At 34.1% G+C, this 12,707-nt stretch overlaps 2 protein-coding genes across 2 annotated transcripts; both read right to left on the reverse strand.

Annotated features, from left to right (window-relative positions):
* Positions 1–252: 252 nt before the first annotated feature.
* On the reverse strand, positions 253–1,628 carry LOC133697630 (probable ribose-5-phosphate isomerase 2). The gene has a single exon (XM_062120320.1). The coding sequence runs from the start codon at positions 1,335–1,337 to the stop codon at positions 540–542; it is 798 nt and encodes a 265-aa protein (XP_061976304.1). The 5' UTR covers positions 1,338–1,628; the 3' UTR covers positions 253–539.
* A 7,863-nt stretch (positions 1,629–9,491) lies between these two features.
* On the reverse strand, positions 9,492–11,634 carry LOC133697439 (protein PIN-LIKES 2). The gene is made up of 2 exons (XM_062119981.1): positions 11,388–11,634; positions 9,492–10,977 (listed from the first exon to the last, which is right to left on the reverse strand). Exon 2 carries the CDS (start codon positions 10,953–10,955, stop codon positions 9,606–9,608), a length of 1,350 nt encoding a protein of 449 aa, XP_061975965.1. The 5' UTR covers positions 10,956–10,977; positions 11,388–11,634; the 3' UTR covers positions 9,492–9,605.
* Between the last annotated feature and the right edge of the window lie 1,073 nt (positions 11,635–12,707).

Raw genomic sequence — 12,707 nt, forward strand, 5'->3', positions numbered from 1 at the left:
TTGACAAGAATTAGCCAAACAAATGCTTGCTGAATGAAAAAACAAGTACGTTTTGACCCTTCAATCACTACAGTAACGACACAGACTAGACATCCTGTATTACATATTGTTGCCAAGTTGCAATCACAGAGCAACAGTTATGCATATTCAACAGCACAGAGCAGAAACCCTTTGTTTTAACAACAAGCCTAATGACTCTAATCCAGTCAATTAAAACATATTAAAATACATAGAATATGAAAACTAAAACAATCAACAGGAAAGGAGGCCAATTTTATATTGAAAAGAACATGATATGACAGCTGACGTTCAATAAGCTTAGATTATTCAACTGCAAAAGTAATCCTAAAACCCTAAACCCTAAACCATCTCCCCTAGTAAAATTCTGACAAAAAATTACGGAGGGATCCCTCAACCTCCCCCCAAAGCACAATTTCTATTAATACTGTTACAATAACAAAGCAGTCAAATTTTCCAACTTGATTAGTACCCCATCAAAAATTTCAAATTTGTGAAACGCCCATCTTCTAAATCTCAATCTACTTATTCTTGATAGTGATTCCAAGCTCGCCTGCAACTATAACAGTAGTTGCCATATCAAGAAACATTCCATGCTCCACAACCCCAGCTAGCCTCAGAATAGCATCACTAGCAATCTTTAAATCCCCGACATCCTTCTTGAAAAACAAATCCACGATATAGTTCCCATTATCAGTAACAAAAATCTCACCATCTTCACCCCCATTATTAGACCTCAATTTCGCAACACACCCCGCGTAATCAAACAAACTTTGTAGCCTATCTTGAGTAAATTTCCAACAAAATGGCACAACTTCAACAGGCATGGCACCACTAGCACCAACATGAGGCACCAATTTAGACTCGTCAACAATAACAATAAACTTCTTGCAAGCACTCTCGATCATTTTCTCTCTAAGCAAAGACCCACCACGCCCTTTAACCAAATTGAGATTCGAGTCCACCTCATCAGCACCGTCGATTGCAAGATCAACGATGGGATGCGAATCGAGATCGGATAAAGGGATGCCAAGGGACACGGCTTGCTGGTGGGTTTTTTTAGAGGTGGGTATGCCTATAATGTTCTTCAATTTGCCTTGGTGTAAGAGATCGGCGATACGGTCGACGGCGTGTTTGGCAGTGGAGCCGGTGCCTAGGCCGAGGACCATACCGGATTGGACAAACTCGACGGCTTTGTAGGCGGCGATTTTTTTGAGCTCGTCTTGGGTTAGAATTAATGGGGAAGGAGGAGGAGACATGGCTCCTGACTCAACGGGTAGCATTTCTGATCCAAAAATAGATGGACAGGGGATAGCCATTTGGAAAGAAAAAAAAATAAAAACTGTTTATGCCAGAAGGAAAACAGAGATGATAAGGAGAGAGGATTATAAGATCATTGTTGAAGGAGGTGAGGAGAGGAGAAGTTGAGTTAAATGTGGCTGAGGGAGAGATAGGATGGGCTTGGAGATTGGTGTGTATGTGTTTGTGGAAAAGAAGGGTTGGCTTGTGGTGATTTTTATAGAGGGAGGAAAGAAGGGTGGTGGTGGTGGTGGTCCTATCCCTATCCTTTTCCTGGATGGAGGAGGAAAAGGAAGGGTTTGTTTAGATTTAGAATTAGGGTTTTTTAGTGGAATGGGAATTGTTTTAATTGCGCAGAGAAGGAAAAGAGCAGATTCTTCTTTATTTTACTTCCTTCCTCCAAGACTTGCCATGTTTGCAGTCCCACCCAAGGTTGTCAATTCCGTTCCGTTCCGCCCGGAATGGCCGAAACATTCCATACCAATTCAAAAAACGGAACAAAACGGAACAAATTTCATCTCATTTTAAATCTCGGTCCGTTCCGAATTTTTCGGCTAAATTCCGCCCGAAACGTTCCGGTTCCATTCCACATGTTCCGTTCCGCTCTTGAAAAGCCATTGAATCAAATTGAACCTTATTCAATTTAATTAATTAAATCACCCAATTATAAAAAGCTTTTTTTTATTACTATTTTCTATAACAATGATATTAATAATAACATTGAAAATTATTATTACTATTTTCATTAACAATGATATTAATTTTTTAAAATTAGATTTATCACTAATATATATGGTTTATATTCATGTTGTTTTTTTTCATGTTTATACTTTGTAGGAATTTGAGCAATACAAGGGATGCTTTAGATTTCATTAGCCTTAATAACATTGACCTAACTTTATATTTAAAATATTTGTGTTAAAACATTTTACTTTTATAATATTTTGATATTTTGTTTAAGTTGAATTACTTTAAGTTAAAGATCTATTTAATCTTGACTATTTAGAAATTTTTTAAATTTTGAAATTATATTTGTTTGGCATTGTGTTTGTATTGCATAATTTATAATTAATTTATCTTGAATTTGAATTATGTTTGTTATATATATATGAACAGTACAACCCCGAAACGGCACGCCGAAACACTCCGAAACTGAAACATTCCGTTCCAATTGAAAAAACGAAACACCTACCGAAACGGAATTGACAACCTTGGTCCCACCCCACCCCTACTTATTGCGTGTCGCGCCCTACCCCTGCCACCTGTGATGTAATGCGTGTTTTAAGGTTTTTTCTTAAAAAAAAAACCTGTGTCTGTCAAATTTCAATGAAAACATTTTTCAAATGAGGATACTTGGCGCTCCTCGAGAGATTATGTATTTAATTATTTTTCATTGTGCAATAATTAATTAGTTAAATATCTAGGTTATAATCAAAATTTATGATCAAATATATATATATATATAAAGTTATAATTTATTATCGATTAAAAATAAAATTAACATGCCTCAGTTATTTACTATGCACTAATACCCAGTTTACTAGAATTATAGTAAAATATATTATTTTACCCTTGTTTAAAAAACTTAAATAACATGGTATTGGGGTGTGAATGTATTCTCAATGAGATTTTTCATTATTATTTTAGTTGGGATTAAATAAGTCCATTTACATTTTAAATGAACAGTACAATGATTTATATATCCTTGAAAGTTAAAATTAAAAATAAAGCTGGGTATAAGAGATTTTTTATATTTTTAAGCTTCAAATACACTGCAAGATAACCATAAGACTCTTACATTTTTAAAAAATATAATTGATGTTAACACGAGTTGCTTGAGTTTTTATTTTTAATGTATTTTTTTTTAATTTTGTTATTTGAGATTAAGTTATCGTACTTTAAGCTTTGTAATTTTTTGTTGTTTTCTTTAAAGTGGGGCTATCATGAGTCGTGATTTCATTAAGCTAACTCGAGTTTTTTTCGCAATTTTTTTTTATTGATATATTTTTAGTTTTTTTTCAGGTTATTTTTAAACCGTTTAATTTTATATTTTTTAAATTATTATTTTTTAATTTTATTATTTTACATTAAATTATTGAATCTTGAATTTTATGATTTTTTAAGTTTTTTTATACGAAGTTATTTTAATGAGGTTATATATCAGTAAAGTTAACCTGAATTAAATAAGTTATTATTATTTAAATATTTGTTTACATTAAAAAAAAAACCGTCTCGCGCCACCGGGGTCATGAGAAATCACTCTTCTCGAGAACACATATGGTTCTCAGCATCCGTAATCGATGGCATACATAGCCAATGTACCAAAAAAGTTTAGTATAAGAATTCAATGAATGGCTGGTTGGTTCATTTTGTCCGCATCACTCTTCTCGGGAATACACACACGCTTTTTCGTTACCGTCTTCAGTTTTTTTTTTTCAAGTATTTTTTTATTTAAAGATATATTAAAATATATAATTTTTTAATATTAATATATCAAAAAAACATTAAAAATTAAATTTAATATTTTTTAATACTAATTTTAATATTTTTTAAACATTATATTTAATGTTTTTTCATAGTACCATTGAAATAGAGGCTACACCGCAAGATTTCTTTATCTTCTAGGATAAGGGCGGTAGGAAAAGAATCAATAAAACTATACTTATTTGAAGACAAAAGTGGCAAACAAGGCATGGCCCTAGCTCTTATTACGATTCTCCGCATATTCGCAACCACTGGATACAATTTGTATGCCAACCACGATTTCCTTCCTTTTAGAGCATATAATATTACCTTTTTATTTTTTTTAATTAACATGGATATCCGATTCAGTTTATACACATCTTAACTAATTTTATAAATTCTAAAATTAATAATCATATAAATCTCTAATAATTATTATATAATCAATCACAAAACTCAAATATAAAATTACTAAAAAATTAAATATTTTGACAGAAAGCTTGCTGCTTTTGTCATTCTCTTTTGGCTCAAAGGAGAAAAAGAAAGGTAGAGCTGGTCTTTTTATTATAATGACGTGTCATTGCTTGAGAATATTAAAAAGAAAAAGACGTTTTTGTTTCTGTTATTGATCTCATTGGGAAAGGATATTGCCTGGGTCCACAAATCTGGTCATATTCGAAGGTCAATCTTGCCTGAGATGCGGTCCGATTAGCTGAACCGTTTGGTTGGACTGAAAATATGGATGGACTTTTTTTTCCCCCTGTCTTCGTTCAGAAGACGATTGTGAAAGACAAACCAGTCACACGATCTCGATTAATTTGTGACGTGTTTTTTGGAACACGATTCTTTCAATGGAAAAAACGAAAAGAACAGTGATAAGAACAACAAATTAAACAGCTCAATATGTTTTTATACCTCATAAATACATGTTTAATTGTGATCATAATGTTCTTAGTTTCAAAGTCAATCTCCAACAAGTCCCTTTTCCTATAGGATTGCATCGAAAATCAACTGCATTTGTCCAGACGAATCCAACGTGACTCATAAGTTTATGTCTTTGGACTAGACTAGTCTATCTTCCAAAGTACCTGGTAAAACAAGTTTTGTTAGGACAGAGGGTAGCTTAGATTATTCAATCAAGCTCGTGGTTTTATTTTGGAGCTGCTAGTTAAATATCGAAGAGGTACAGGAGAATTCCGTGTCTGCCGACAGTTTCTCTTTCTATCTGGGATTCAGGTCCATCATATACGTAACAAAAGAAAACACAGGAAAAATTGAATAAATCACATGTTCATGCATTGTTCAATTGTACAGTTTATGCTAGCTGGAGTGGAATACTATGATAGAAGGATTTCTCAGGAAAATTATAAAGTAATAACACGATATATATATATATATATATATATATATATATATATAATTGCAATAAATGCACAAATATTTAGAGACAACCTTTAAGGTGTAACGATGAAACTTTGGACTCAAATTCACTTGTATTAAGTTACGTATATGTGCTTTATTTATATTAGTTTTAAGCATGGTAAACATATATCAATGGCTTTGTATTCATAAATTGTATTCAAGATATTAAAAAAAAATAACATTCATAATTTAAAATATTTTAAAAATAAAACACAAGCTTTAAAAAATATTAAATAAAACAAATAAATCCTAAATAAAACTCTTAAAGTTAGATTAATTTTTAAAATTTGCAACTCTTGAAATTCTAAATAAATTTAAAAAAAACAATGAAAAAAAAATTGATTTGAAAATTTAAAGGGCACGTGAAATGATAGAGAAAGAGAAAGGAAATAGAAAAGAAAATAAAAAAGAAATGGCCATCGACGACAAACCTGCAAACTTATCCATGCACGCACCATTTTTTCATGGAAAGCACGCCGAGATGCATATAAAGCAACCCTGAAACGATAATTTTAACCTTCTGAATTAGTTGCACACGCCATCTTAAGGGGACAGAGAGGCTGACAACATGTGTTGACGTATTTTTTTTAAAAAAATATTTTTTATTTATTAAAATACTTAAATGACTTCACCCCAACTCTTTAATTAAACAAAAATACAACAAAATAACACAAATACCCTTTAACCCAAGGGTTAGATTATTTGACATCAAGGGTGCCAAGGTCTTTTCACCATGTAACAAAAAGGCCCCTGTCAACAGTTTATTTTTTTTTATTTCAAAGGTAAATATGTTATTTTATGGTGTATTTTTCCTATAAAAATAAAAAAGTAACTCTCGGTAGAAGTCAAAAAATTTATTTATTTTAAGGGTAGTGATATAAATTTCATAGTTTTGAAACCCGACCCGGTGATCGACCCGGTCAAGAGATCGGGTCACGGGTCAGATGGGTTAACCCGGGTTGACCCGGGTCAACCACAAAAAAAAACACAATACAACACCTTATAAATTAAATGCATTACCTGTGCAATTGAGGCAGAACCAAGAGATTCCACATCAAATCTTTCAAAAATGTCCTCAATGCTTCGGCCAAACTCTGTCTCCAACACAAGCTTAATAGCTTCAAATGGAGTTGCTGGAGCTCTATCGTATAAAGTAACAAGCCTTCTCACCCATGCTGCTGGAGCCAGGTCAGGCTTCCCAATGATTTGAGCAACCTAATTTAAATCCAGTAAAATTAATTACAAAAAATATATAGTAAAATGTAACTCTCTCTCAAACCAAAACAGCATAAACATCATTACCAACCAATAATCAAAATGGACAGCAAAAGGCAAAAAAAAAAGAGGGGGGGGGGGCAAAGACAAAGCTTACTAACAAGAAAAAGATGAAGAAGAACATAACGGATTGAAAAGATGAGGAATCAAATAGTTCCTAATACAATTTCTAAAGCAGAAAAACGAACACCCTTCAGACCCCTAGGCAAAAAATAACCAAAATCTTTAAATTAATAAAAAAACAAGAAGAAACATGAAGATTAGACAATTGAAAAGATAATTGCATAGAAAGAAAGCAAAAAGATCAAAACTCAATGGAATTAGACTCCTTTCAGTACATAATTCAACTTCAAAAATCTCTCAAGATCAAAGGACCGTACACAGTAAAGATATAAGAATGAAAATTACCTTGAGAAAGAACCCACCAAGATCATAGCACATAGTATAAATCTTTTCGGCAGCCAACTCGTGCTGTCCTTCCTAGTCCCTACATTGCCTCCTGCTTTTCCTCATCCTTCACCAAACTCACTCTGAGTTGAAACACCTACACAAAACCCATTAGCCGAATCCTGTTAAACATGCAAATGAACATACTTATATTCACATGCATTAATACTCACGCATATCAAAACAAAGAAAAAAGAAAAGAAAAGATGCAAATTAACACACTTATATGATATAAACCCCATTAATAGAAATGAACATAAACCTCCTTTTGATGCCACTGTTTTGAAGAATGGAAGACTAATATTTTCTCATCTCTCTCCCTATATCTCCCTCTCCCTCACAGAGATTATGTCCAGAACCAAGAAAAGAAAGAGTGAAATAAGGAGATTTGTGAAGAGAAACAAAAGTCTAACCTTATTAAAATCACTTTTTCTTTATTGATGAAGAGTCTTCTGCTTATCTATTCTTCGCGATTGAAATCGTATTTTCTTTAATTAAGTTTTCTCTCTGTCTGCTCTGCATTTCTGTTCTTTGTCTTTGTTGTTTTGGCCTTTTAAAAGGCCAAAACAACGTCGTTCCATGTCTCTATATATATAAAAAAAACACGCCGGGTTTCAGCCGGGTTTACCCGGGTCGCCCGGGTTCCGGGTCGACCGGGTTTCACCGGGCCAACTCCCGAGCGGGTTTTTGCCTCCACCCGGACCGGTCCCAGGCCCGGGTCGGCCGGGTCCCGGGTTGACCCGCCGGGCCGGTCCGGGTTTTAAAACACTGATAAATTTACTATATAGCTAAAACACAAAATACCCATCTTGTCCCTGATAAATTTTAGAATACTAAAATTGTCCTCATGCAAAAACTAATTTACCTTTTATATATTTGGCTAAGAGTTTTTTTTAAAAAAGGTCAGGAATGAGAAAACACTATTCTCATTCATACTGAACCATGTTTAAATGAACAATGTTTTCTCCTTTTCTTTTAGTTTTTTTTTTTGTAATTTTATTCTTTCTTTAAAGATGTCTACAACTCATAAAGGATGAATGTCTAATTTTATTATTTTAACCTTCTTTTTTACGAGATGTGAACAAGTTTAACACTTATAGTTTTGTTAGGAATTGGATCCTTAAAATGAAACAAGAGACCACCGACAATTGAACTAAAAAGCCATCAAGATAAACAACTGAGAAACAAATATTACAGAATAAAAAATGTGTTCAGTAAATAACTTCAGCCATATTTATCTATGTAGGACCTTCCTAATCTTGGATCGAGGAATCATCATGCTTCATGGATCTCAAATCAATCTGACCAGATGTATAGCGAGGCAGGCACGGTTTAAATGCGAACCATGCTAAAGGCAAACAAGAGAAGAGACAGACCATCTCGGATTTGGATTGCATGGGATGGAAAGAAGCTTTTACATTATCCGCAAGACAGTAATTGCAAGTTCTAACAAAGCCATTTATATTCTTTTTAACAAGTATGAATTGTCCAATTTTGAAAGGTTCTTCACACCAGATTCAAGTACTTAGTTTGACCTGACATGCTGCGCAGAAGAGGGTGAGTTGATTTTCGAAATCATTTGGGCTATGGGGCAATACTTCAATCCTATCTACAGATAACAGCCCGCTTTCTAGAAAAGGTCGAGACCCATATTTGCATGTCATCATGGGTCTTTAGGCCCTTGTTTTCCCATATATCTTTGATATCTAGAAAACGCGACACTACATGAAGAGAAGAAAAAATCGATAGCGGTGAAGTAAGGCATCATATTTTCAGTTCAAGAAAGTCACGACTCATAACAAATGTAGAATGCTGCCGGATAAGGAATTCATTGAAAATCCGGCGCAGTTGTTCTTGCATGTGTGGAGGAACTCCCACTCCAAAGCTTAAGGAACGCACACATACCACCTTTTTAAAAACTAATGATGGAAGTTGAACCTGGGATCTCAATTTGATTGAGTCACCACCTAAACCCACCACGGGGGCAATCCTCTATCACTGTACAGTGGCATCCCATTCCCTTTGGGACTTTTAGAATAGCAAGACAGATGTATGATGCAAACGGTAATGTCAATATAACCTGAAAACTATCCGGTGCAAATGGAGAAATGGAACAGTTAGCCCTTCTCTTTTCTCAAAACATCATCACAGAAGTGAAAAGCTCATCATGTATGGGATAACAAATGAATCACCAGCAATGTATCCTATGAAAAAGCGTAGCATTTTTCCAGTGCTCCAATTCAATTTCAGTATCCATTCCCGTGCAACTTGAAGCGGAATGCTGGCCGTCTGGGTGAAACCGCTAGTTCTAACTTGTATTAGTTGGAAATTGGGACTGAAATTTTCTAATATCTAATGAAAAAAAAAAAAACTTCTGAATACAATCCATCATTTTGTCATTACACATGGCTGTCTGTATCTATCTACACCATACCTGACTGCTAAATATGCTCTCAGAAATATTTTACAGAATAAGAACCTTATTTAATCTTTCAACAAAACCAAATTTGAGGAAGCACGCACCTTTCATTACCACCACCAGTAACCAGCAAAGTAAAGAAAGCAAATGAACAGAATTCCATCTTATTAAAAGCAAAGCACTCCAATGAAATGGACAGCAGCAATCTGCAGAACTTGGATGAAAACAATACAATACTCCGAGGCTGTAAGATACCACAAACTCATATATAAGTGAGTAATTTGAAGTAGATAATGATGTACAATGAAAGGGAGAACAGGGCGAAGACATGCTGCCAGAAGAGAAGAGCAGAGGCCTCCTTAACTGCATAACCCCTCAGGCTGGCAATTGCTCCCAATAGAATGGCACTTGGTGTTGTGTACTGTAATAATAGCACAAATCTGTACATTGCATCACCCTGGACAAGAAGATGCAGTTTATCAGCCAATGCTACCACACCAATTCCCAACAGAGGAAGCACCAAAAGCCTTGCAACTGTTATGCCAATTGTAGTTCGAAGCCCAAGGGTAGAATCTTTTGGCCCCTCCGCAAGCATACCCCCAAGAATTAGCATCACAGAAGGCACCATAGCTCCAGCTAAAATTTCTAAGCTGTCTGTAACAAAAGATAGAGGAGCATCATATCCAAAGAAAAAAGCTTTTAGTTGAGGCACCATTCCAATGATGATAGCAAATAGAGAAGCAATTGTTGGAGGTTGAAGTATGTGCTGCACGGGAGTTTGTTCAACTACAATTCTGATCCTTCTCACAACTCTCGGCTCAGCCAAACACTGAATGGACCTGGGACTGCTCAAACTGCGTTCACCCAGGTCAATGTCCGGAAAAGTAGTTTGTGAAAGACTTGAGATGCTATGAAAGATCCTAGCAATAAAAGGCGTCTTTGAATGTTCAGTTTCTTTTTCCTCAATGCCTGGCCATTCAGCTTCTACCAGGAGAGGTCTACTGACATTACTAACTGGTTGTTCCTCAATCTCGGCTCCTTCCTCGACAATCTCATAGTACTGCATTGGAGGCTCCATCATGTGATAAACTAGGGTGTAAACAAGAATCACTGCAACCCATTGGGCAAAAGAGACATATGCCACTCCCTTCGAGTGGCAATGGGGTCCAAATGGGCTATCTTTAGTGTGACAGACAGATCCAACAATAGCGAGAGGGAGATTTCCAGTATTGCCAAAGGCAGTCATGATAATGGTGAATCTGTTAAACTGTGGAGGCGGACGACATATAAGCACCACTGCCACCCCGAGAAAGCAACCAATGACTGTGCTAACCAACACATTGACAGGGATAAACCACCAAAGGGCAATGTTCTGAAGCGTGATGCTTTCACCAAGCTCGGTGAAAATCAGGCAGGGCAAGAACAGAGCAAAAACTAGTTTGCTTAGGAGCCTAAATGTTTCTCTTGGGATCATTTGGGCTTTTGGGTGTGCAAGAACCAATCCTATAACAATAAGGGAGAGAAGTTTCATCAAAGGCACTATGGCAGTCAGCAGATTTTCGCCGCTTGACATCATCTTGTTTTCATATAACGCAGCCATATAACCAGACATCTTTCCTCAAAACACTTCCTTCCTGCAATAAGTAGCGAAACAATAGTTACAAAACATTCGTTCCAAACGAAACACAATTAACCTTAAGAACATATTTAGAAATTTGAAATTCTACAACATGGGTTAAATCAATCACCAGGAAATATATCAGAGTCGCGGAGATTACAACATGGATTTTATACAATAATTACAATCTAATTAACGACAAAAACAATTCGCCCAGCAGATTTCAAGGAAATGCAGCGCACTTGTCTAACAGATTACGAGCGATAATTGATAGCAGAAATCATGAAAAACATAATCAAGATGCAAAACCAATGAAGTGCCAACATGGGGTTTTGATAATTGACGAAATAAAGCAATCCATGAACCACAGTTACAGATCAGTTAATTAAGGGAAATCTAGAAAATTAAGGGAAAAGGAGCACTTACAGATTAGGCAATTGAGGGAAGTCTAGCATGTAAGATTAGGAGACTATAAAGAATTGCAGAGAGGAAGAAGTAGAAGATTGACTATATTCTTGACACTCTGCATCAGGGATAAGCACGGAAGCACCTCTATGTCTATGATTAGACCTCGATGATAAAAATCTGTTTAAGAAACGGTGGGTGGGGGCAATGGCTATCAGTCGCCTTGCCTTGTAAAAAAAGGTTTCTAAAATATTTCAGAGCTAGATTTATCCTCATTTGTTACTTTATTTTTTACTTTAATTGGTCAGGTATAATTGTATATTATGGAATATGGTCATGAATCTCTTGCTATTTTATTTATCACTAATCAACGAGACGCGGGATATGACTTAGGATCCGGGGATATTCAAGCAGGATTTTAAAAAAAAAAATTTGTATTTGTTTTAGAAAAAAAAGATTCGAATATAATTTAAAGAAGTAAAAGTTAAGCAAAAATAAATATTTAACTATGCATAGCCCTACTTCAATTTTTTAATTAGTTATTTATAAATTTTTAAAACCGTAGAAACTAATGTAGTATTATGATTGATGATGTGATTATGTGAGAGTTAATTGAAGGAAAAATATAAACACTGCAAATTATTTTATGTAAATATTATAACAAGAGATGACAGCGTTATCTTTAGATTAAAAAAAATTGGCTTTTCTCTTAAATTACTAGATAGAGAAAGGCGAGTAGAACTGATTAAATTTGAAAATAAAAAATAAAATATTATTATCCTATCTGTATTATGCACCATGTATATATTTTAGATTGTACTGTCTCGGGGATAAAAAAGAAGAAGTAGAAGATAGATCTGCTTAGATAAGACAATATAAAATAAAGATGAATGCATAATTATGTTTAATAATAATGTTTATGATATATAATTGTATTTGTATCCTATTTAATTATAGTAAATATGACAATAAAAAATATATATTTATGCGCTGCTCTTAACTTTCATGCTTTAATATATATATATATATATATATATATATATATATATATATATATATATATATATATATATATATATATATATATATATATATTACGTTAGTTTATCCTAGGTATTGAAAATAATAATATTATACTAATCTTAGTTATAAAATTAAAATAGACTTGATTGATTAACCCTTGATCCAGTTAATTTGGGGTCTGAATCAATTTAAATTTTTTAAAAAATAAAATAAAAATTAACTTGATCCAAATTAATAAAAAAAAACATGGGCTGACTCATAATCCGATCTACTTGAGATAAAATACTAGTTAAAACTCATTTGTTATTTTTTTAATAA

Source organism: Populus nigra, chromosome 6 (assembly GCF_951802175.1).
Source record: "Populus nigra chromosome 6, ddPopNigr1.1, whole genome shotgun sequence".
NCBI classification, from domain to species: Eukaryota; Viridiplantae; Streptophyta; class Magnoliopsida; order Malpighiales; family Salicaceae; genus Populus; species Populus nigra.

Excerpts from the sequence above, each read along its gene's own strand:
- LOC133697630 (XM_062120320.1), bottom strand. The coding sequence starts at position 1,337 with ATGGCTATCCCCTGTCCATCTATTTTTGGATCAGAAATGCTACCCGTT.
- LOC133697439 (XM_062119981.1), bottom strand. The coding sequence starts at position 10,955 with ATGTCTGGTTATATGGCTGCGTTATATGAAAACAAGATGATGTCAAGC.